We start from the raw sequence: 21917 nt of genomic DNA on the forward strand, positions 1-21917 counted from the left end.
CCTTTTGCCAGTCATTCTTCAAAGTAGATTGGTGATTATAAGTGAACCAATGATCGATAGGAATGATCAATAAAATAGCCATTTACTTCAATGACATCATAAAAAGCATTCATTCAAGACAGTACGTTAAGTGCATGTAAATCAATTGAATTTAGTTAGGGACACAGTGAGCGACTGGTTAGCACGTCTGCTTCACAGTGCAGAGGTGCAGGGTTTGACTCTGGCTCCAGCCTTCACTGTGTGGAGTTTGCATGTGGCTGTGTGGGTTTTCTCCGGGTACTCCGGTTTCCTCCCACTTTCCAAAAACATGCATGGCAGGTTAATGGACCATTCTAAATTGTCCCTAGTTGTGAGTGTGAGCACTAAGGGTTGTGACCGTGAGCACGGATGGTTGTTCGTCTAACTTTGCCCTGCGATTGGTTGGCAACTAGTTGAGAGTGTTCCCCTCCTGCTGCCCGATGACAGCTGGAATAGGTTCCAGCAAGCCCGTGACCCTTGTGAGGAAGAGTGGGTTAGAAAATGAATGGATGGATGAATTTAGTTAACGCTGGATTCATTTGGGCCTTTTTTTTTGTTTTTACAACATCACATTCATCCATCGACCCACTTTCTGTACCACTTGTTCATGTTTTGGGGGAGCTGGAGCTTATATCCAAGGTGAATTAGTGCAGAAGCAAGACTCTGCCCTATATTGGTTGCGAGTCACTCAATATTACAGCGATAGCAAAGTCAAGTACCGGTACCATGTTTATCATGTAGACAACCCAATAACTGCATGAACAGCAACTAAAGAAACAGCAAGACTCAGCGGTGGAAGAAGACATGCAGACTGAGGTAAACAGCTCTGTACTGGTTTTTTTTTTTGTAGGCACAGAAAGCTAGGTGTCCGGTTGCCTTCCATTAATTTGCAGCCATCTGACAAGATACATGCATGGCTTACTAGCCAAATGACTACCTGTCCTAAGGTATTATCTGGATAACATCGAATAACAATTTCATTGCATAATCAGATTAAACCTGGTAAAAAGGAACATCATGACATTGTTTATCCTAAATATATTTCATTAAAGATCTCAGTTCAAAAATCTCCATTTCAAAAAATATCTTTCACCCACAACCGCATTGACTGTTAAATTATTAGATTCTTTGAATCACTTTTTGAAGTGTTGCAATATCTGCATTCAAGAACATGCCAAAGAACACCATGTAATCAAAATAAACGAGAATATTTCAAACTGAATATGTGGATTAATCAGAAATATTTCATGAACAAATTATTCATAGACATGACGTGGAATATGTGTGGGATAATCATTTTGACAAATATATTTGTTGAGTACACGCACATACACGCACCACAGTATTATGTCTGATACGTTTGTGATTTTCCAGGCACTGGCAGTTTCTGAGCATGAACACTCTCCCCATAAGCCTATCTGCAATAAATCTTAACAGAATTTACGTGCCTGTCTACAGAGCATTAATAAAATGTGCTCTGGCAACTCTTAAGTGTGAGTGGGTGTGTATGTGCGTATTTATACTCCATCTGCCGTATAAAGTGTATTTGCATACACTCAGTAGCCAACGAGTCACTGCCACTGGAATGAGCTTGATTTACAGATTTAGACAGCATCCTTGTTGGGAAGTGGTCTCGGTCCTCTGTTATAGTGATAGGAAGGTTGCCTTAACATTTACAAATGTTCTGCAAGATTTGGGAATTTGTCGGTGGGAATTTCTGCCAGGAAAATTCTGACACACAAAACCTAAACATCCATGCTTTTATTGACCTTTTTTTTCTATCTACATATCCCTCCCAAAATCCTCTGCCATTAAATTAAGTGAGAGTGAATTGATGACTGCCATTTTTACTGCCAAGATACACTAAATTACTGGAGTGTTTTGCTCCCATTACGGTCATTTGCATTAGGATGGTGAAGGACACGCACTAGCTCCGATGAGAAGACTCAGTTTTGATGTGATTTTCTCTGAGCTTAAACAATACGAAACCTGCATAGGTAATATTTTTTAGGTTAGTTAGTAATTCAATCTGAAGTAGTTTTATGGACATACTGGAACAAATTCTTGATACGACATGGGGCTTTTTTGTTATTAATAATTAGACGTCAGACCTATGGCTTCCTCCCACAGTCCAAAAACATGCAACATAGCTTTATGACAGACTAAATTATTGCTGTGAACGTTGAGTGTGAGTGGTTACATAGATTGTCGAGGGTTTCAAATTCATAATCAGAGTCATCCAGACATGGCTACAGCATCTTTCCCCTTGATCCTGAACTGGACACATGACATAAAATTGATTGGTGGATGGGAATGGTGGGACAACTTTAATCATGAACCCCTGCTCACCAACCTCCACTACCAGTTGGACCCGATTTTTCGCACCCATGGTACACTGCATTATTAGCCGCAATGTTAATAAAGGGGTCTACTGGATTATTTAAAAAAATAATAATAAATTGAACATCGCTAGTCAATCTAGTGACCAGTGTTTGGGTTATTACTTTGGCTAATGCTAAATGCTATCTTGTTTGACAGTTCAACACCTGTTAAGAAGTTAATGCACTCACCAGGTATGCCATCTTCCTCGTTGACTAGAACCAAATTTTTTTATTTTTTCGTTACGGCGGCTATTGGAGGCTGGCTGTGTTGTTTAATGCAGACTCATGATATCGGTATGTGTTTAAAACATAAAAGATCCAATTGTACAAAACACATTGTATTTTCTGTCATTAGGTGAGAATAAATCATGAGCAGTGCTGCAGGGCTGAATACATGCATGATTGTGCACAAAGCTAATGATGACCTGTCATTTATATACATCGCAGGAAGCAACAAGAAGGATTGAGTTACAGCGGTGAAGCCTGGGGCTTTGCTTTGAGTGTAAGGACTGCAGATAACTTCAACACGCTTGGCTTTAAAGGAGTTCAGAAAAAGGATTGTGGTGATAAACCTGTGGAATCCCCAAGCACACACACAATTTATGCACATATTTCTTCATAACAGGGTCTCCTGAAAATAAGAATAAAGGTTGACAAAATAGTATTCAATTGAATTCCTACCATGAGAGCCATTAAAGGCAAAGAATTGTCACAAACCCCCATTTTACCAGTTGCCCACTAATTAATTTTGTCTGAGCTAGTTGCAACATTTAACGTGCTATTTCTATATATATATATATATATATATATATATATATATATATATATATATATATATATATATATATATATATAATATATTTGTTATTATTGCTATTGCTTCATAATATTGATGAATATTATTGCATCAATTTCATATCTGTCATCTGCAGGCAAAAATCATTTGGTGCTGTGGCAGATTTTGTTGACAGTTCTACTAATGGCTATTCGCTGCCTCAGCCGTCCCATCCCGAGGCGATCCCAGGCCATCAGGGAAACATTGTTTCTTCAGCGTGTCGCAACAGAATCATATGCATACAAAAACTGCAAAGCCTAAACTGGTAAATGGTGACCCATAGCAGATATCCCTGTATTTACATTTCAGGGGTTAGACTGAACTCACCTTCATTTACAGAGCACTTAAAATACTAATTAAAAAACAACTGTGTGGTACTGGTACAATTTGACAACAATTCTAGCGATATCTAAATTGTGTTGAATTTAAAACTTTCACTTTGTAAAGGGGTCATTATTGACACACTTTATCATGATGCAGAATTAAACATTGTACCCATAGAAACAATGACATTTATAAAATATACTGATGGAGATTTTGAGTCTGCAAAATTATTTAATCCTACAACATATACTCACAATTTTACATTTATACAAAGTGCATGGCTAAATTTTCATTTCTAATTCAACGTCGAGAAACATAGCTTTTATGCAGCGCTTCACAAGACTTTCATTTTTCTGTGTACAGAACACATTACACAAAAATTCAGCAGTGTTGCATTTTACATGGAATCAATTTGTTTCTTGAATTTTGACATTTTCAGACTTTGCATAGGACTAGCAATAGAAGCCGAATTTTTCTTGCGCGTTCAATCCTATAATTTTCAGAGACATGATGGGATTGTGCCAACAGTACCACTTATGACTACTACTACCAAAAAGATGTAACATTGCTCACCCAATCATTGCTACCACCTGATGAAAGTGGCTACACAATATTCAAAGAAGACAACAGCAAAGTACAACACAGGAGACAAATACCAAAGCGACGTACAATGACAGCAGGAACAATTGCAAAATAATAACTTCTTGATTCTTCTCCCAACAAACCAGATGGCATTTACAAAAAAAAAAAAAACATTTTTTTTAAACATTACAGATGCTTCGTAATAGAAAAGTAAATCCAACACATTATTGTGTGTTCCACCTTGTACAATCCACCTTGATCAAGACTTTTTGTCAGATCATTAAACAAGTGTCCCGAGGACTAATTGATGGGCTGTTTGGATCAATGATGACAAGTGCTGACAAACAATTCAACAGGACAAACAATCTTTTTCCTCTCTCAGCTAACCACCTGCAGTAACAGACTGGTCAAACGAATGTCAAGCATCAGTGACAGTTATTATAGAGAGAGAGAGTGTGTGTGTGTGTATATATATACACAAACACACACACACACACACGCACACACACACTCAATGCATTTCTGATTGAGTACAACATATCAGTTCATAATCACAATCTTTTTTTTAATGTTACTAACAAAATCATCTCTCTGTGATTGCAAAGAGGTTCCATGCTTCATCCCATCAATTTTCAATTCTTTCATCCCGTTGTTTTGATTTTGGCCCTTAATGCAACTTTTAGCCTAACCTTTGATGTTTGTTTTTATCCATCTTTTTTAAAAATGACTGTCAGTCCCTGCAATTGGAAACAAAATGTCAGTGTGTCTGTTTGATCCCTAATGCTTGGTGGGGTTAGACTGCTGTACTACACTTCATTAAAGCAGTATTTTATTGGGCATTGAGCAATATTATTGTATCGTATGACTGAATACATCGTTAACTTTGTTGTTGGAGAGTATTATATTGGCCTGTTCAATATAGCCACAAATCTATGGCAACCGGGCTTTATAAGCAAATTATAAGTACACAAGCCTCCAAGGAGTCCTAACACCCCCCCCCCCAAAAAAAAACAACAATACAACATTGAAATACTGCATATAATGAAGACTAATCTTTCTGATGCTCTATTCTTTTCAATATGTAGATATTTAGCGAGGATTTACAAACATTTTAGTAGCATACGTCAAACCATGTGATGATTACAGACATCATTTGTGTCATAGAGATTCAGTGGTTAACACGTAACTGAAATGTTTGGAAAACATACATTATATTTCGTTCACAGAAAAGTTGAACACTAGACATTATTTGGGGCGTATATGTATCTCATATACAACCATCTACTATACTTTGGTTACGATTTGTTTGCATGAGGTCTGGATGAGGATTTACTGCAAATGTAATGTTTGGTGTTTTAAGACCTTAATTGTGAATACAAGTAAAATCCATCTACTATAACTTATATGTTTAGTATTACATACTGGTATATCTGTACAACATGGATACCAATACTAAAAATATTATTGCTCTATTCATAAACTTACTCTTTGTCTATGCAAATAGAACTCAGGACAAGTTGATACACCGTATTGTAAGTACAGCACTGTGCTAGATATAGACCACCTCTAAGCATTGTTGTTTTAATTATCTTAATTATCAGCAATCTTTTTGCTGTTGAACAACTTTGCTCGCCAGATTATGCAGAGAAGTCGGACTCATATTTCTACATTCATAGCACTTAATAGAGGTACGGCGCATGTGCTAAGGAAGAAACCATTGCATCCGCAGAAAGGTACGGATATAGGAATTTACTTAATTTCTGTCCAACAATGTCATCAATAGTCAGAATCACCAAGGCACCAGACGCCACAAATCTGAAAGTAACAAGCAGGTGGACAATTAACACAAATGTGACGTGCAGCTTTTTTCACCCTTTTATAAGCACTTGACGTTGTAGCTATGCTATACACTGTTGTCATTACTGTATTAAATTGATAAAACAAAACATTAATGCTGCTTGTCACTTTTGCACATTACTGTATTTTACTCTTGCTCAACAGAAACACATAATACGTGTGTCATCAAAGTTCCAGGACTGGCGGCACAAAATATATTTTCAAATTGCAATCTTGGTTTTCCCCTTCAAAGTAATCTCCATGGAGTCGAAAACACATTCTCAGCCTTTGCCACGTGTTCATCCACTCTTGGAAGGATTGGTCCGGGATCCTCCACAGTTGACATCACAGCCAGCTTGATGCTGCCCACATTTTCAAAACAGGTCCCCTTAATGACTCCTAGCTCTTTGAGCCTGGGGGGGGGGGGGGGGGGGGGGGGGCAGATAAAAATTCCGTGGAGCTACGTCAGGTAAGTCCGCATGGAGATATTCCTCTGAGCCAGGAACCTTTGGATGGCATTGTAAGCAGGTGCGTTGCCGTGGTGAAGCAGCTACGAATTGGCTTGACACCACTCTTGCATCGCCTGGAATCTCTTTGTAGACTTGCTGGTTCATCTTCTGGCCCACGGTGAATAGGAAAACTAGTTTGGGTTTGAAATCTAGCTCTTGTGACACGGCTCCCGGAACTTTTCTGACACACTTTGTCTACACACCACAGAGACAAGAGACATTTCCTTGGTATAGTATTGCACTATTCTCAAAAACCACCTAAATTAGAAGAATAAGTATGTCAAATTCCCTTTGATCTCATGTAAATAGTGGCACTTAACTATGATTGTAGTGAGAATATTTCCTCAGTGTGGGACAAATAAAGGATATCTTAATCTTAGTCTTAATATCCCTTAAAACACAATGCTTGACTCAATTGGTCAACAGCCACCTTTCCGGTTGGAAGGATGGAATACTCAAACGGAGGAGGCATTAAATGTTCCAAAGTCAAGTAAGGATCCTTCATGATTGGTAGCCACCACACTTGAAGCTTGAGCTCATGAGGAGAAAACCGATCATTCGGTTTGCACAATACATTTTGATTCATGGAATATTCTCTGCTACACACAATAGGATTACAGACAGCAAAACAACACCCTTCATTTACACTGAAATTGGCCATTTGGCCATTGGAATTGTAGACCCAGAAGATTGTTCCAATATCCAATTCCTCAGTTCTTACCTTTGAAGCGTTCCAACTAGTCGTGGAAACATTCTTGACTTTTGGAACCCTAACATTATTAGCATCAAATAAAATATGTAGGGTCACGTGGAAGCCGTCGTAGATCTCTATTGGTTTGAATCCTAGTGTGGCAGTAGTGAGTTTTCTTTGTGTTGTGCCATTGACTGCCTAATTTTCATCTTGAAACTCCTCAGGACTTGACACTTCATCATTGCTTAGGACCTCTCTGTTGGTGAAGGTCGCTGCGAGGGATGCACCGAGTGCTTGTTTGACGGGCGTCATCTCTGAGAGGATGATATTATCATGGCTCACCAGTGTGGCCTTGTCCATGATCTCCTTGCTGTGTTTGGAGACCACAGCATCAAAGAAGTCATACTTATGTGACAGCGTGCCACTTTCGAATATGTACTTTGTCAGGTAGGAAAATACCACATTTGCCAAAAAGGATGCCACCATGGCCACTGTCTTGAATGGGAACCTCTGCTGGACAAAATACTCGACATCACCGGTGAGGTGGTGAATCTTCTCCTGGATCACCCATCCAGGGTAATAGATGAAAGGAGGAAGTTTTAAATAGGGTTCGCCTCCACCAATTCGGAGCAAAAGTCCAAAGACGTAGGCAGCCACTGAGCCGTAGGTATTTGTTCCTTTGACGAAAAGGACGCTGAGCAGTTGGGGAAAGACTATGACATAGACCAGGTCCGAGCTCAGGTACCACAGGCCATATACTGTTCCCGTTAACAAAGCCATGGCTGTGGCAAGGGCTCCGAACACGAAGATAGTGAGACGCATCACCCAGACAATCTCCCGATCCGAAGCCTAGGGCATAATTAGAGAATGATCAACGGAATACTGTATGTATCCATCAAGTCTTGGATGAGATATTTGTTTGACTTGGCTCATTGGTTAGATTGATATGCAGTGATTTGACTACTCTGTTAAACATAATGAACATAGTGTATTTTCAGTATTTAAGACAAGAGTAAGTAAGTAAGTAACAAATTGAAACTGCTACATGAATGCTGACAAACAGTATTAATGGTGCAAAATGCTCCAATTTGTGACAAACGGATCGAGGTCTTACCGACTGACGAAATGCAAGTTGATAGATGTTCCTGGCAAACATGGAGCTGGCTGAGAGAATGGAGGAATCTGCGGATGACATGACGGCAGCTGACACTGCTCCCAGGCCAAAGAAGGAGATGTAAGGTGGGCAGAGGTGCTGAAGCACAATGGGGAGGATCATGTCGGATTCGTCTTTATCCTTTGGAGGGAGGGCCCCATAAGACGTCTGGTTCCAGTCTAGAGATGAAGATGGGAATTTGAACTGCATTTGTGATCATGCTTCCAGGAGTCAGCAAATTGTAGTGGGTTTATTGTGTAGAGGGCTGTGGAATTCATTATGTACATGATTGTATTGCAATTCAGTAACAGTCACTAACAGCAAGCACCATATTAATATTACAATACCTGCCCTGGTGAAAGATGATAAAGTTGGTACATTACATTGCTTGTATACTGTATGTTAAAATAAATATACATTTGAGGTTCTAATTTTATACGATTTACACGATAGGTGTCAGCTGGTTTGCAGGCTTGACTCCACTGCTGTTCTGACTTTCTTTACTCTCCCAGCTTGTGACATATTTTCTATGCCATGTTTTAAAAATTAATTTCATTCTCTAGAGGTGTACATTCTCCAAACAAGCAAGGGTTGGTTAATGCTGCTTGGTTATACAGTACATGATACAGCTTCAGACGAGCCGGGTTAATTAGCTCATCTTCAGATGTAATATTCACTAAATGTACGTGTTCTAATGGCTCTGTGCTTGCCGTGGCCCGATGCGTCTGCCACTCGTTTACCCTCGAGTCACAGTTGGCATCTCCATTTACACATCTGATGTAAGCTTGGATGCTGTAAACAACCCCGCGCGGCAACATTTTTCCTGTGATTGGAATATCCTTTTGCGATAAAGGTTGTGATTCCTGGATTGTTTTGTGATAATTCATTATGACTGAGAGATTTTGACATGTTCATATTCTTCCTGAACTTGAATTTGAGAGAGGATGGTATAGCGCAATGATTCCCAACTAGTGTGCCCTGGCACATTAGTGTTCTATGAGGGATCATTGGGTGTTCCGTGGGAAATTATCCAATGTCAATTAATTTGATACAAATAAATCCATCCATCCATTTTCATGCTGGAGTCCAACCCAGCTGCCTTCGTGCAGTATTGGTAGGTGGGGTACACCCTGAAGCTGTTGCTAGCCAATTGCACGGCACACACAGACGAACAATCATTCACGAACAATCATTCACGCTCACATTCACATCTAGGAACAATTTTAGAGTGTTCCAATAACCTGCTATGCATGATTTTGGAATGTGCGAGGAAACTGGAGTACCCAAAGAAGACCCATACCTGCAAACTCCACACAGTAAGGCCAGAGCTTAAACCCTGCCCCTCTGCACTGTGAGACGGATGCGCTAATCAGTCGCCCACCGTGCCGACATACAAATAAATAGATAAATACAGGTAAATGTTTATATTCACAACAGGAAAAAAAAATCTACCGGTAATGCTCTTCCACCAGATGACAGAAGGTACATAATTAACCTGTATATCCACTTTTGTGAATCGTTTTGCCAAGTGGTGTGCCGTGAGATTGTTTCCAATGTGAAATATGTGCCTTGGTTCAATAAACGCTGGTATAGAGTGAGACAAATCATATCGAAGATGCAGTGCATAGTTAGGCTGAAACCAGCAGAAGCACACTTGATTCAGTTAAAAGCTAGTTTGTGGTCTCAAAAACAAGATGAAATCGGGTAAGGGAAGTTGAGCAACACCCGCGCAAACTTCCACTATGGTACAGCGCCAATGAGCAAGGTAACTGGCAAATGACACAAGAGTTCATTCATTTTCCCCAGAAAAAGTGCTTTTTTTCAAACTCCCATTGCATCCTTTGAGAATACCTCAGATGAAGGTAAACTAAGGACCCAGCACATATGGCAGTGTGTATTTACCAGTGGATGCCCCTATAGCTCCTATGAGGATGGAAGGAACTGCCATGACCAAACAGCCGAAAGCAGCGAGGAAGGAAAGGACCTGGGCGTAGGTAGCTGAAGAGGCAGAAAGAACCCGTTGAAAATAGACCTGCCAGGGAATCCCCCCCAACATCTAGAAACAGAAATACAATTGTATTCACGTCTTATAGAGTTTTTTTTAATCACATGAAGTACGGTAATTGCAATTGCTCCCGCCCCCAAAATAAACATACAGATTTACGGGTTGGCATGATGGATTTTCCTGAAGCCAGGTATACAGTAACTTACCAGCAAACAGAAATTATCTGCCCAGAGCCATTTGTCTTCAGGGTCAATTTTCCCCAGCCAGGGTGACTGGTGGATTGCCTCCTTGGCTGTCACGCTGATGTCGGACACGGCAGGATTGGACAATGCAAAAGGCACACTGATCCACTGATGGTCAGATGACATTGAATGGAAATATTGCAACAGTTAATTGATAATTTGTGTCATGTTTCTGGAATTTTGTTTGACTGTGGAACTCACCAAACCCACAAAGATGCAGAAGAGTTGAACTACGTCTGTGTAAGCAACAGAGTAGAGTCCTCCCACAAGAGTGTAGAAGATCGCAATCAGGGCTGAGATCACAACTGACATGTTGATGTTTATGTCCACGATCACACTCAGAGTGGCCCCTGTGGGACAATATCATTAAAAGGAAACTCGTCAATATCAGTATTTACCAACTTTTATTGGGACGAACCACATATTATTTAAGATAAATCTCACAGGACACCAAACAACTATGTTCCACTTCTCCCAAAAATTTCCTGGCACCTATATATGAACAAAATGACATTTGTAGCCAATCAATAATTTTCACATCAATTAAGTTAAGAAGGATAAATTCACACAGTACACCTGATGATCACACAAATGCGCGGTGACATAGTGGCTGCAAATCACTGGTCTAGAAAGATTGTACCGGTATTTAAAAAATCACCTACCCAAGGCAGATAAAATGGCTGCAGACCAGAAGATTTCACCCATGACAGCAGGGATGAAAAGCAGACCCCCCATCCTCTTTCCATAGAGCTGTTGGAAAGGATCCAGCATTGTGACATAGCCACGGGATCGCATGGGTTTGGCAAAAAAAAGACCACCTGGAATAAGTTAGAAATGATGTCACGACAGTTCATTGCAAAATGTGTATATTATAGGACTTAACACAACTCAAACACCTTCCTAACTAATGGCTTGGGACAAATGGAAGCCACATGCATCACTAGTCCCCAGAACCTTGTATTTGTCTCAGCCAATCATCAAAACATGTATTGCAATGCGTTGCCGGAATCGAACCTTGCACCATGAGGCGGATGTGCTAACCAGTCATCCACAGTAGCACTTGTATTTTTTTACATGAAAAAATAAATGCTTTGTATTAACTGACATGTCATATTAGCCTCCGGGTCCTGGGGTCACTTGATGGTCAGTTAGGAAGGAGATCATTTTGATGTACTTAAAGTTTAAAGTGCTTTATTAGCAATGAACATTGTTATTATTATTATTTTTTTTTTTTTTATTGACGGAAGTAGCCTGAACCCGAGTAAATCCTATAGGCTATTAAAAAAGTGCAAAAATTAAAGATTTGTACTGGAACAGTTGTAAAAATTATGAAAGACTTAATAGCCTGAACTTGAACATATAGACCTGGCCTGGTATACACAGAAAATGCTGAAAATGAAACAAAGCCTGTCTGGGGACACTTATACACAAGTTTCCACGTGTTTCATTTTTTTTATTCCTCTTCAAGTAAATGTGTCCTCAGTTGTTACATTTAAAGCCTTTTAGGCTATTTATAGGCTATTTAATTTAAGTATTGTCCTCTTTCAATAAAACATGTGGAAACTTGTGTGTATACATCTTCAAGGCTGAACTCGCTGAACTCCAGAAAAACACAGAAGAACTTCTCCGACAAACTTTCCCCTTTGCTCGACAGTTCCAAACACGTGGTCAAACCAAGGTTTTGCCTCCTCCCATTCTCGTCAATATTTTTGTTGCCGTTTCCACTTTTGAGGATGCGGTGGAATCTCGGGAGTATCCGTTGTAATTGACATTTTTATAACTTGCGGTGCGGCCTGATCAGGACAGGCAGCGGAAGCGCAACGGGGCTGGGCTGCCTGCGTGCAGGCAGACATATGGAGGATTTGGCACAGAGCAGAGGCAAATGCAACAAATTGACAGCGGTTAACTTATTTTTACAATTGTAAAACAGTTTTGATTGTTAAAATGTATTGTTCTACCCTGTGCATGATTTTTAATCAACCGATAAGGAGCAAGCCTAATTACACATGGGAAATAGTAGTTGTTACCTAGAACAAGGCTGAGAGCGTAGCCGAAGGGTGCTTGGGCCCAAGCCAAGCCATAGTCAGGCAAGTAGACATACTCAGCTGTCCCATTGATGTAGCCTCCACCCACCCAAGTAGCTGGGAAAAAAAATGACACGATTAGTTGTTTCACTACCATTGGTTGTTTCTATGGTAACAAAGTGCTACTACTCACCGGTCATTGTGAATACACCCACAAACAAACCAATGTCCCGGCCACCGACCATGATCCTCTCGCTCCGGTCGCCGCCATCACCCACTCCGGAATTCTTGTTCTTCCACGCCGCCCAAATGCCCACGAAGAGAATCACCAGATAAAAAACCACAATGGCCACTATACCCTCAACATGGATGGTCATCTTGGTCCGTGTCTTCAAGTGCTCATTGAGAAAACTACTGCACAACAGAGAAAAAGAAATGGAAGAAAGAAATATAGATTGACAGTTCTACGTGTACAGTATTTAGTCCAAATCTACACATCACCTTTAAGAGCAGTCAAGGATGACCTAATGTTTTGAGATAAGTTCTCTTAATAAGTACTGTATAGCAAGAAACCCAACCCTGCTCAAATAAGAATAAGAGCACACCATTTTCACATCACAAATAAACATCAACTGCACATGAGCAGCCAGTGACTCTAACATCCAATGTGAAAAGCAAGCTTTTTTTCCCCTCAGTGAACAAAAGAACAATTCTTATCGTAAAATCAAATTAATTTGTGACAAACAACAAAACACCACAACTTTTTTGCATGTGCACAGTGACCAATGTCCTTTTGAATCAATGGACCACATCTGTGGAGGTATTTTACATTCTTGTATGCGTGTAGAACATGGTTCGAAAAGGTATTTCAAGGTTTTCTAAGATCGTATCCTGTGCACTGTGTATATAATCCCTTATTACAAAATGCATCAAAGAAAGACAACTTAATAAAATGCTTTCTGTAAATATTTTGGCTTATTTAACTAACATGAAAAAAATTGAACATTTTTGATGCTTGCACAATATAATGCACATCATTTACAATCTCTTTAAGCAATTGCAGTGCAAATTAACCCCCACTGTAAAACACATTCCTTTTCTATTATAACTCTTATGCAGTATTATTATTGAAAAAATGTTCAGGTTTATGTCTTGCGCCTCAAAATTAACACACACAACAAAGGTTTCAACTCTCATATGCTGCAGATGAGGCTACAAAAATATGTATTTTGCCATTAAAATGTAAATTTCTTTCTAGTTCTATGGCTAATGCATTTCTTTTCACCCTTAAATTTTATGAACAACATCCAAAATGGACAGTGGCACGGAGCAATTCAGAATCCATTAAATATTTAGCTTTTAAGAAAAAGACCCACATAGTTTTCTTTAGTTGTGTACATTTTAGTTGAGTAAAATAGAATATGATCTGATTGATTCAATTCAAGAGAGAAGTTATGATAGAGCTATTGTTTGAACTCCAATGTGCCGCAGCCAAAGAATCAGACCTGAGTCGCAGCTCCTTGGTACGCCAACCTTGTGATTTCTCAGGTGCGGCAAAACACTATTGATCCATGTTTAAAATCAACATTTGTCACTTTGGCTACTTGTAGACTAACACATAACAGCTTAAGAAGTGGAAAATAAAGTGAAATCATCAGCTCACCTTTTTCTTTCAAGGAATATGAACGAGTTGATGCCCACAGCCAAAAGCAGGAATAAGGAGGTTCCAAAATTGTATCAAAGTTGCCTGATGGACGGAAGTTATATTTCACCTTGCGCTGGTGTTGAAAGTCCAGGCTCGATTATCTTACAGTGTTTTGAAGTCTCCAAATCCCTCGCACATCTGTGGGAAATACGTGTGTGTGTGTGTGTGTGTGAGTGGGAAATACGTGTGTGTGTGTGTGTGTGTGAGTGAGAAAAAGAGAGAGAGCGATCGAGAGATGGGGAGTGAGAGAGAGGAAAAGGTGGGTGGGGGTGGTTTGTCGTGGGTGTGGAGATGAATGGGAGTGGTGGGTTTATTGGATGCTGTCAGGGTGGGTAGATGCTGGATGAATGTCTTCCAGGGTAGGACCAAAATAGCACCTAATAGAGAGTGGCGTGACGCACAGCCTCGCCTGCAAAGCTTTCCAATATGTGAACATCATATTGGCAACAGGATGAAATGTTCACTTGGTTACTTTTCAGCCTTGATTCATAATCACCGGACTGGCCTCGCTTGCTCAACTATGTCAAAGCACTTGCGATACTCTGGTTATAAAATGGTCAAGTTGAATGATTTGCGTGTCCATATTCCAAATTTTATGGGCCACTTTAAGTCAGCAGCTGTGAATCAATCGTTTTAGATCCGCACCACGAAGTCTTAGGTTTAACACTCAAGTTCAGAGCAGTGAATGTCATGTCGGAGAATTTATGAGGTGGTGGTACTGGGAGAAAACAATGGCTTGACTCTTATTTGAGTGCGTCGTGTGTGCTACAGGTGGTTAGTCAATGTTCTTTCTTGAAGGCACTACTTGCAACACGATAAAAAATAACAGTAAACTCATTGGTCATCATTAGTTTACGCTCAATCAGGGATGCTAACTCATAGTACCAGGCTATGAAAGAATAGTGGGCTGTTGTTGTTTTGTTTTTATTCTCCCAACTAATTTTAAGCAAACCTTTCAGCTGATCAATTCAGAGTTTTGGTCCATATAACATAACAATTTGTCTTGGGAAACAATTGGGCAGTGGTGGCCAAGTAGATTAGATTGCTTGCCTCCGTGTCGACACTTGTTCAAAACAATCCACCCACAACACTGCTGGTGAAACGCGACTGCGGTGTCCTTGAGCAAGGCAGTGATACCCCGAACTTCTCCTCCCACTTCAGTGTGTGGCACTAACTGTGTGTGCGGTTTTTACTGCTGTGATGGGTCGAATTCAGAGGTAAAGTTTTGTGGCTGTGTGTATGCATGACATATACAGCTAAAGGCAATTCTTATTTTAATTAGTGGCTAGAGTCTGGGATCAAAAACTAAACATACTGCAATACGTAATTTTCTGGTCACTATTTTAAGCTTGTTAACAAGGCTTCATTTGTAGAGGCTGTCAAACAGAAAATGACAGTACTGATTCTTTTAATTGGAAAGAGTTGAATGACTGTTTTATACTTTTTAATGCTTCATCTGTCGATCAAAGTTCGGATTACAAAGCTGCGCAGGAGGCCATTCTTTGTTTTGATGATGAAGTGCTTGCCACAGGCTGTCAACAACAATTTCAGACACCGAAAAAGATCTCAGTCTGGTGGAGTTTGCAAGAGAGAGGCAACACAGTTAAAGGTCGAGATGACTCGAAAAATGTAATTCTGTTGGAGCTGTTCAAGCGTTGTGTGCATGACAAGTTCACTCAGAAGTCAACCATTAGACAAAATCACCAGGCACCGATGCCCAAATCATCTCACATATAAACTCACTTGCCTCCAAAGCAGGGTTCTGCTCAACTTGCAAACTGTCTATAAGTGTGTTGCTTTGTTTGGACGTTCACTGACTGGGTAACTTCTTCTGGTCCCTTTTTGCAAAGCTCTTCTAAAATGGGAGGTGCCAAATAGGTTTAGGCCTTTAATTCAAAGGGAGTTGTGTCTGCTTGATGAAAATGTGTCGTGTTGAAAGGTGTGCAATATAACCGAGATGGAAAAGTGCAGTGAATGGAGATGGATTTCTATTTGGGGACACTAGTTTAATGTGCACTTTATCACACGAAGCTGAGATTCAAATGCAAAACAATATTGTGTTCTTAGTATAATGTAGTGCAGGGGTGTCCAAACCTTTTGCCAAGGGGGCCAGATTTTATGTGGTAAAATGTCGGGGGGCCGACCTTGGCTGACATTCTTTACATTGAACAACAATATTGTTCAACAAATTTTAGTAAGCCAGTCTGTTTCACATTTCCATTTTTATTTTAAGTTCAACAATCTTAAGAATTTCTTTTGGTTCATTTGAAACAGGTATATCACATGCAACTGCTTATTCACTTGACTTTTTCTTAAACGGAAGTCTCCTGAGTGCAAATTGATTGATTTGAAACATAAAATGTATCACCATGACTTTTCAATAGTCACAAAACCTTTGACTCGAACAACAGGGAAATGAACAAGCAATACACATATCCACAACTGCAAGGATTCATTTGAAATATGACATATCAGTCAATATAAACACGGAGTGATGTCTTGTTAACTCGTGAGTGATGCCCTCTAGTGTCTAAATTCTATTATTCATTTAGTGACTGCTATTACTCATTTAGCCACTAGAGGGAAGCAGTACTCTATGAAACATCACTCACCAGTCTACGAGACCTCAGTCAATGCAACACGTGTTCCATTGCGCCCAACCTGCGGGCCAGACGGCACTGATTTTATGACAGGGGCCGAGGGCCGGATGAAATTCGACCGCGGGCCGGGTTTGGCCCCCGGGCCGGGCTTTGGATATGCCTGATGTAGTGTCTACACTGCTACTTCCAATGAGTGCCCATTGACGGTACTTGGTATATAGAATAGGTTTACTGTATGAGTGTTTGAATAATCCCATCAGTTCTCAAAAAAGAATTGAAATACTTTATTTCATAAAGGAAAAGTGCTGAAGAAAAACTCAGTTCATTAAAAAAAACATATACGCTGTATATATATTTATTTCTATTTTTGTAAATTTCCCCAGTGTGGGACAAATAAAGGATATTTTATATAAAGGACCGTACGGTTAATCAATGGCCTCTCCTTAATATAAATATTGTGGGACTGCTATCGTGACAGCTGTTGGCGGCAATGTTATGACTGGTACCGTAATTTAGCTGCCGTGCAGTTGACAGGCTGACGTGCACACCGCTCGGGTCTAATTGGGAGCGGCCATTGTTCATATCGTTTTTTTTTTTTTTTTTTGCGGGTGCAGCCGAATGAATGCTTTGTGAGAGAACACTACATACAGGTTAAAAAAATATATATATCGTTACAATGATTGGGTCAGTGAAACAAAATCATATGCATCAAGAAAATGATAGATGAAATGATGGCATTGAATGGGACACACTTTAATGTTGTCCAATGACGCGGTGAAGGAAACAAATCTACATGAATATATTTCCTGATCTTACCGAGCTACAAAGTATTCCTAAAACGGACAGTATTAAGCAGTATGCAGTGCCTTTCGGGTTGGTGTTTCAATCTAAATATCAGAAGAAAATGAGCGCATCAACATGTACTGTGACAGCAGTACAACTTGGATGGCGAAACGCCGCCCTCTAGTGGTACTTTACCCACATTGCAGCGTGATGGGATAAGTTGCTCCTGAAAAGTTCACTTGACTGTTGTCATTCAGTACTGTATTTCAATTCTATGTGATGCTCAGGTGAGCTGGTGTTAAACATGATTTCCACAGACACATTATACATAATTATTCAGTCTGTAACCACTGCTGGAGGCCGAGCAAAGTGAGGGTGCACAATTGCCCTTGAGAGCCTCTGTAGGATTATAGGGAGGAGCCGCTGGATAGGTATTGTTGATGTACGGAGGAGGGGATGACGGCTGACTCCTTTGCCTTTGGGGATGCCTCTGCGGCCGTGCACCGCTGCTGCTCCAGCACAGGACCAGTCCTCCGCACAAACTGAGGCAGGCTGATGCGTAACCGAGATACACCGCCAGCCCGATCTCGTATTTCATGCTACTTGGAAGGAGGGGGTCATAGAAATCTGTGATTACATCATTGGTGGTCCAAGACACCGTGGTCAAGCAGAGTAAAGCGGCAGAGAGAAAACATATCCCTCCGCTAGTGACTAAGGGAGACTTGATTAATGAGCCTTGGGCAAAGTAGGTGCACTTCATCCCCATGACAGAAACCACAATTGCCAGGACGGATGTGACACAGGAGAGCACCATGAGTGCACGGGCAGCCTAATTATGAGGAACAAAAAAACATTTTACGCAACATGATTTTTTTCAGCTTTATTCTAATGAAGAAACTTACAAGCGCTAACTAAAGTGTACAGAGGCAGTACTGTACCTGCATGTCCTGTGGCAGCGCCAGTAAAGATCTATACAGCTCACACTGATAGATGCCCGTGCTGTGCCATACACATTCCATCCACAGGCCTTTCATGTAGGCAGTGGCCGTGATAATGTTTGAACCGATGTAGGCTGAGCATCGCCAGTGTGGGAGCAGAGTGGCAGCTACAGTTCCCACAAACCCAAGCAGGCTCAAGATGAAACCGAGGAGCTGGACTGTAGTGTTGGCCATGCTTGACTCACGTGTAAAGACTTCCAAGCTGCAAAGTTCCACATGTAGTTTCAAATGCCAAGCAGATGATGAGCACAGAAGGATATTGGTAAGTGCATTCACCAATTACAGCATTAACTGCACGTGCATAATCTAACAAGGTCTATGAAAAATGTTGTCGATGCATTTTTTCACAACACTTTTAGAGAGGTATTAAATCTAGTAATGCGTTTATTATTGTGGGTGACATTTGCAGTGTTGTACGACTGCATATTGAGATTCATTGTTTCTGCACCGTGGCTGTCTTCCACATTTTACGTCAATATGCACCATTTTCAATGCCGCTTGTCCTCTTTGGGGTTGCGGGTGAGCTGGAGCCAGGCCAATCGCAGATCATATGTAGACTTCGCACTCACATTCACACCGATGGACAATTCAAAGTTTTCAATTGACAACATTTATGTTTTTGGAACGTCGGAGGCAGCCAGTGTGAAAAACACCAGCACAAGAAGTACATGCAAATTACACACACAAAAGGTGGCGTTCGGATTCAAACCTTTGATCTGAGTGGCAGACATGCTAAATCCTAGTCCACTGTGCTGCCTCGAAAATGACGTTGAATAAAATAATAATTGATCGGGGTGGACTCTACCTCTCATTCTTAGCTGGGTTCGGTTTTCAATCATTTGTCATTCTGTACTGGACAAATGGTTGAAGAAAACATGAGGAACACCTTTCAGTATGATTAATTTCAGTTTGACACTACAAATCTGAAACATTACAACATGTGCTCAATCTGTACCCCGATGACAATACCCCAACAGTGCATTTGCAATCAGTAAAATGTATCATACAGCTGTCATTTTACTGGATGGGCGGACCTACTTATATCTAAAATACAGAAAAAAAGGCTGTATGGACTAAAAAGTACCTTAGACGACAGATGCATTTCTGAGTCCCTCGGGCTGTAGATGTAGTTGACTCTTCCAGTTAAGGGCACTGTCCCCGGTCGTACAGTGAATTCCAGCGAGCTTAAATTTCGTCACGGACTCTGAGCTATTCCTCAAGTGTGAAGCAAAGGAGCTGAGACTATTCTGGCATCAGTCTCCGCTGAGTGGCAGGTGTCTGCATCTGTAACTAATGAGAGCAGTTTTCAGTTTAAAGCTTCTCTCAGGAGGGCACACTTTTCGAGTCTATTGCTAACATCCTCACCCCCACCTCCGGCGAGAAGAAATTAAACATTGACAGAAACCAGCCAAGCTTGGAGTACTGTACTGATATAAACCACAAACTTTGAAAATGCACACACTTATAAAGGTGGTGTTCAAGTATTATGCCCTCTGCTAAAGTCTGACCGATAGTATCATTTCTGATATGATGTGACACGAGCTCACATCACACTTGCTGTGGGAATTTCACAGCAGCACAACTCGCTCAGTCAAGTTAAGCATTTACCTCCTGCTGCATGTTTTGAACAAAAGGTCAAGGAGAAAAGAATCTTGAGAAACGACTTGGTAGTTTCACAACAGTGGCAAGCTAAATTTGGCACCTGCCAAAATGTTGTTAGCACTCTTATAGACAAATATCACATTCTGTATAAAGTTCATGGCCCTCAGTTAAATGATATAATGCATATTTGTACAATCTTTCAACAACTAGAACACCATTACAGTGGAACCTTTAAATTGGGAGACAATCCATTCGTTGTTTGTCATGTCATAATTTGTTTCTCATGAGACTCGAGCAGAAAAAAAAGTGTTCCTTTGGTCACTAAGAATTGGAAAAACATGTTTTTAAAACAATGTATTAAAATAGAAGTTGGCATGCAGCTGTTTACTTTTTCAGTTATGTGGCATACAGGAATGTTAAAATGACACTTAAAATAATATTGGATACACATTTTATGACAGAACCATTTTTTCTTGTTCAACTGAACCACTGTCGGAAAAAGTTTTCAAATCTGAACAAATCGGATGTTGACCAATATCTGGGAACAGATCGGGTTCAACTCTGAAGGTTCCACTATATTTAGTTTTCTACCATGTCAAATAAGGGAAATTAGAAAAACAAAATACATGATGGAGAAGAAGGACTGTGAATGACTGGCGACGGTAAATGCACATCTGAACATCTGCCTCATGGTCATAGGGATGCAAATGGTACATTCGGCCTCGAAGCAATCCACACGTTGGTCTGCAACAAGAGGTTATGCAGTATCATAAATTATGTTTCCAATGTGATGGCTTGTTGCAAAAGACAAGTGAAACCGTTCTGTTCGGTCAATGTCAATATAACCATACATATAGCTCATACTATTGAACACAAAGGTGAGCTTTTGACACATGTCAGAGTGGTACTTACGTTGTGGTCAGCCCCACGAGGTCATTAAAAACAGAAGCTGTTCTCTCGTCTCCTGTTAACAACATCTTTGCCCTTCCTGGTCCATCTGCAGCCAAAGTACACAACCTGCTGGAGAACGACAAATGATTTTGTCCAGCTCTTCTCCGAAGTCGGTTGACTTGAAAAGCTCAATTCTGAGGTGACGATCTTCTGCCAAGCGTGCCTGTGGTCTGGGAGACGCCATTTAAATGTGGAACACGTAATAGTCTTAGTTCGACAGAATAATCCTGTGATTAGCAGCTGAGCATAGCTGTTGTGCAATGTGCTCGACGCTAACACAATGTACCGGTAATGGTGTCCTGAGCTAGAAATATACATTGTCTTGCGTGATACAAATCTTTGTAGACTTGCTTTAAAAGACACCTCCTCTTACAGAGCGTATAAATCAGGCTTTACATTTGTCACCAACCTCATAACTACGCACTAATGGATAAACAAGCAAAAATTCACACACACATTAGAGGTCAGTGGTGTGGCAATTGTGTTTATCGATGGTCACATCACAGTGACGGTTGATTCCAGGTCAGAGTACAGTTTATTTGGTAAAACCACACGTAAAATTTGATAAGTGTGTTACAGTATGCCATAAATCAGAGTTTTGCACCTTATCACATGTAATAATTGTAAATGTAAACTGAACAATGTCATTAATATTTGAAGTTTTGTATAGTAAGGAAA

The 21917-nt window shown here is 40.4% G+C and overlaps 2 protein-coding genes across 3 annotated transcripts; both read right to left on the reverse strand.

Moving 5' to 3' along the window:
• Window positions 1-3769: 3769 nt before the first annotated feature.
• On the reverse strand, window positions 3770-16378 carry LOC127611527 (high-affinity choline transporter 1-like). Of its 2 annotated transcripts, none has more exons than XM_052082098.1 (9): window positions 14264-16378; window positions 12794-13011; window positions 12604-12717; window positions 11239-11394; window positions 10778-10926; window positions 10541-10684; window positions 10232-10385; window positions 8291-8508; window positions 3770-8025 (listed from the first exon to the last, which is right to left on the reverse strand). In XM_052082098.1, exons 2-9 carry the CDS (start codon window positions 12975-12977, stop codon window positions 7375-7377), a joined length of 1770 nt encoding a protein of 589 aa, XP_051938058.1. In that variant the 5' UTR covers window positions 12978-13011; window positions 14264-16378; the 3' UTR covers window positions 3770-7374. The 2 variants fall into 2 exon arrangements, with proteins under 2 accessions (XP_051938058.1, XP_051938057.1); XM_052082097.1 differs by having other exon boundaries at window positions 12794-13014.
• A 787-nt stretch (window positions 16379-17165) lies between these two features.
• Window positions 17166-18860, reverse strand: LOC127611563 (claudin-14-like). Its single transcript, XM_052082208.1, has 2 exons — window positions 18627-18860; window positions 17166-18517 (listed from the first exon to the last, which is right to left on the reverse strand). The coding sequence occupies exons 1-2, from the start codon at window positions 18858-18860 to the stop codon at window positions 18011-18013; spliced, it is 741 nt and encodes a 246-aa protein (XP_051938168.1). The 3' UTR covers window positions 17166-18010.
• Window positions 18861-21917: the final 3057 nt, after the last annotated feature.

Source organism: Hippocampus zosterae, chromosome 12 (assembly GCF_025434085.1).
Source record: "Hippocampus zosterae strain Florida chromosome 12, ASM2543408v3, whole genome shotgun sequence".
Taxonomy (NCBI): domain Eukaryota; kingdom Metazoa; phylum Chordata; class Actinopteri; order Syngnathiformes; family Syngnathidae; genus Hippocampus; species Hippocampus zosterae.

Bases quoted from the DNA above. Each gene is read 5' to 3' on its own strand.
- LOC127611527 (XM_052082098.1), bottom strand. From the start codon at position 12,977: ATGACCATCCATGTTGAGGGTATAGTGGCCATTGTGGTTTTTTATCTG. The intron at 10,927-11,238 runs GTAGGTGATTTT...ATTGTCCCACAG, and splicing joins AGCCATTTTATCTGCCTTGG to GGGCCACTCTGAGTGTGATC. The intron at 8,026-8,290 runs GTAAGACCTCGA...ATTATGCCCTAG, and splicing joins AACTTGCATTTCGTCAGTCG to GCTTCGGATCGGGAGATTGT.
- LOC127611563 (XM_052082208.1), bottom strand. From the start codon at position 18,860: ATGGCCAACACTACAGTCCAGCTCCTCGGTTTCATCTTGAGCCTGCTT. The intron at 18,518-18,626 runs GTACAGTACTGC...CCTCATAATTAG, and splicing joins CGCTGCCACAGGACATGCAG to GCTGCCCGTGCACTCATGGT.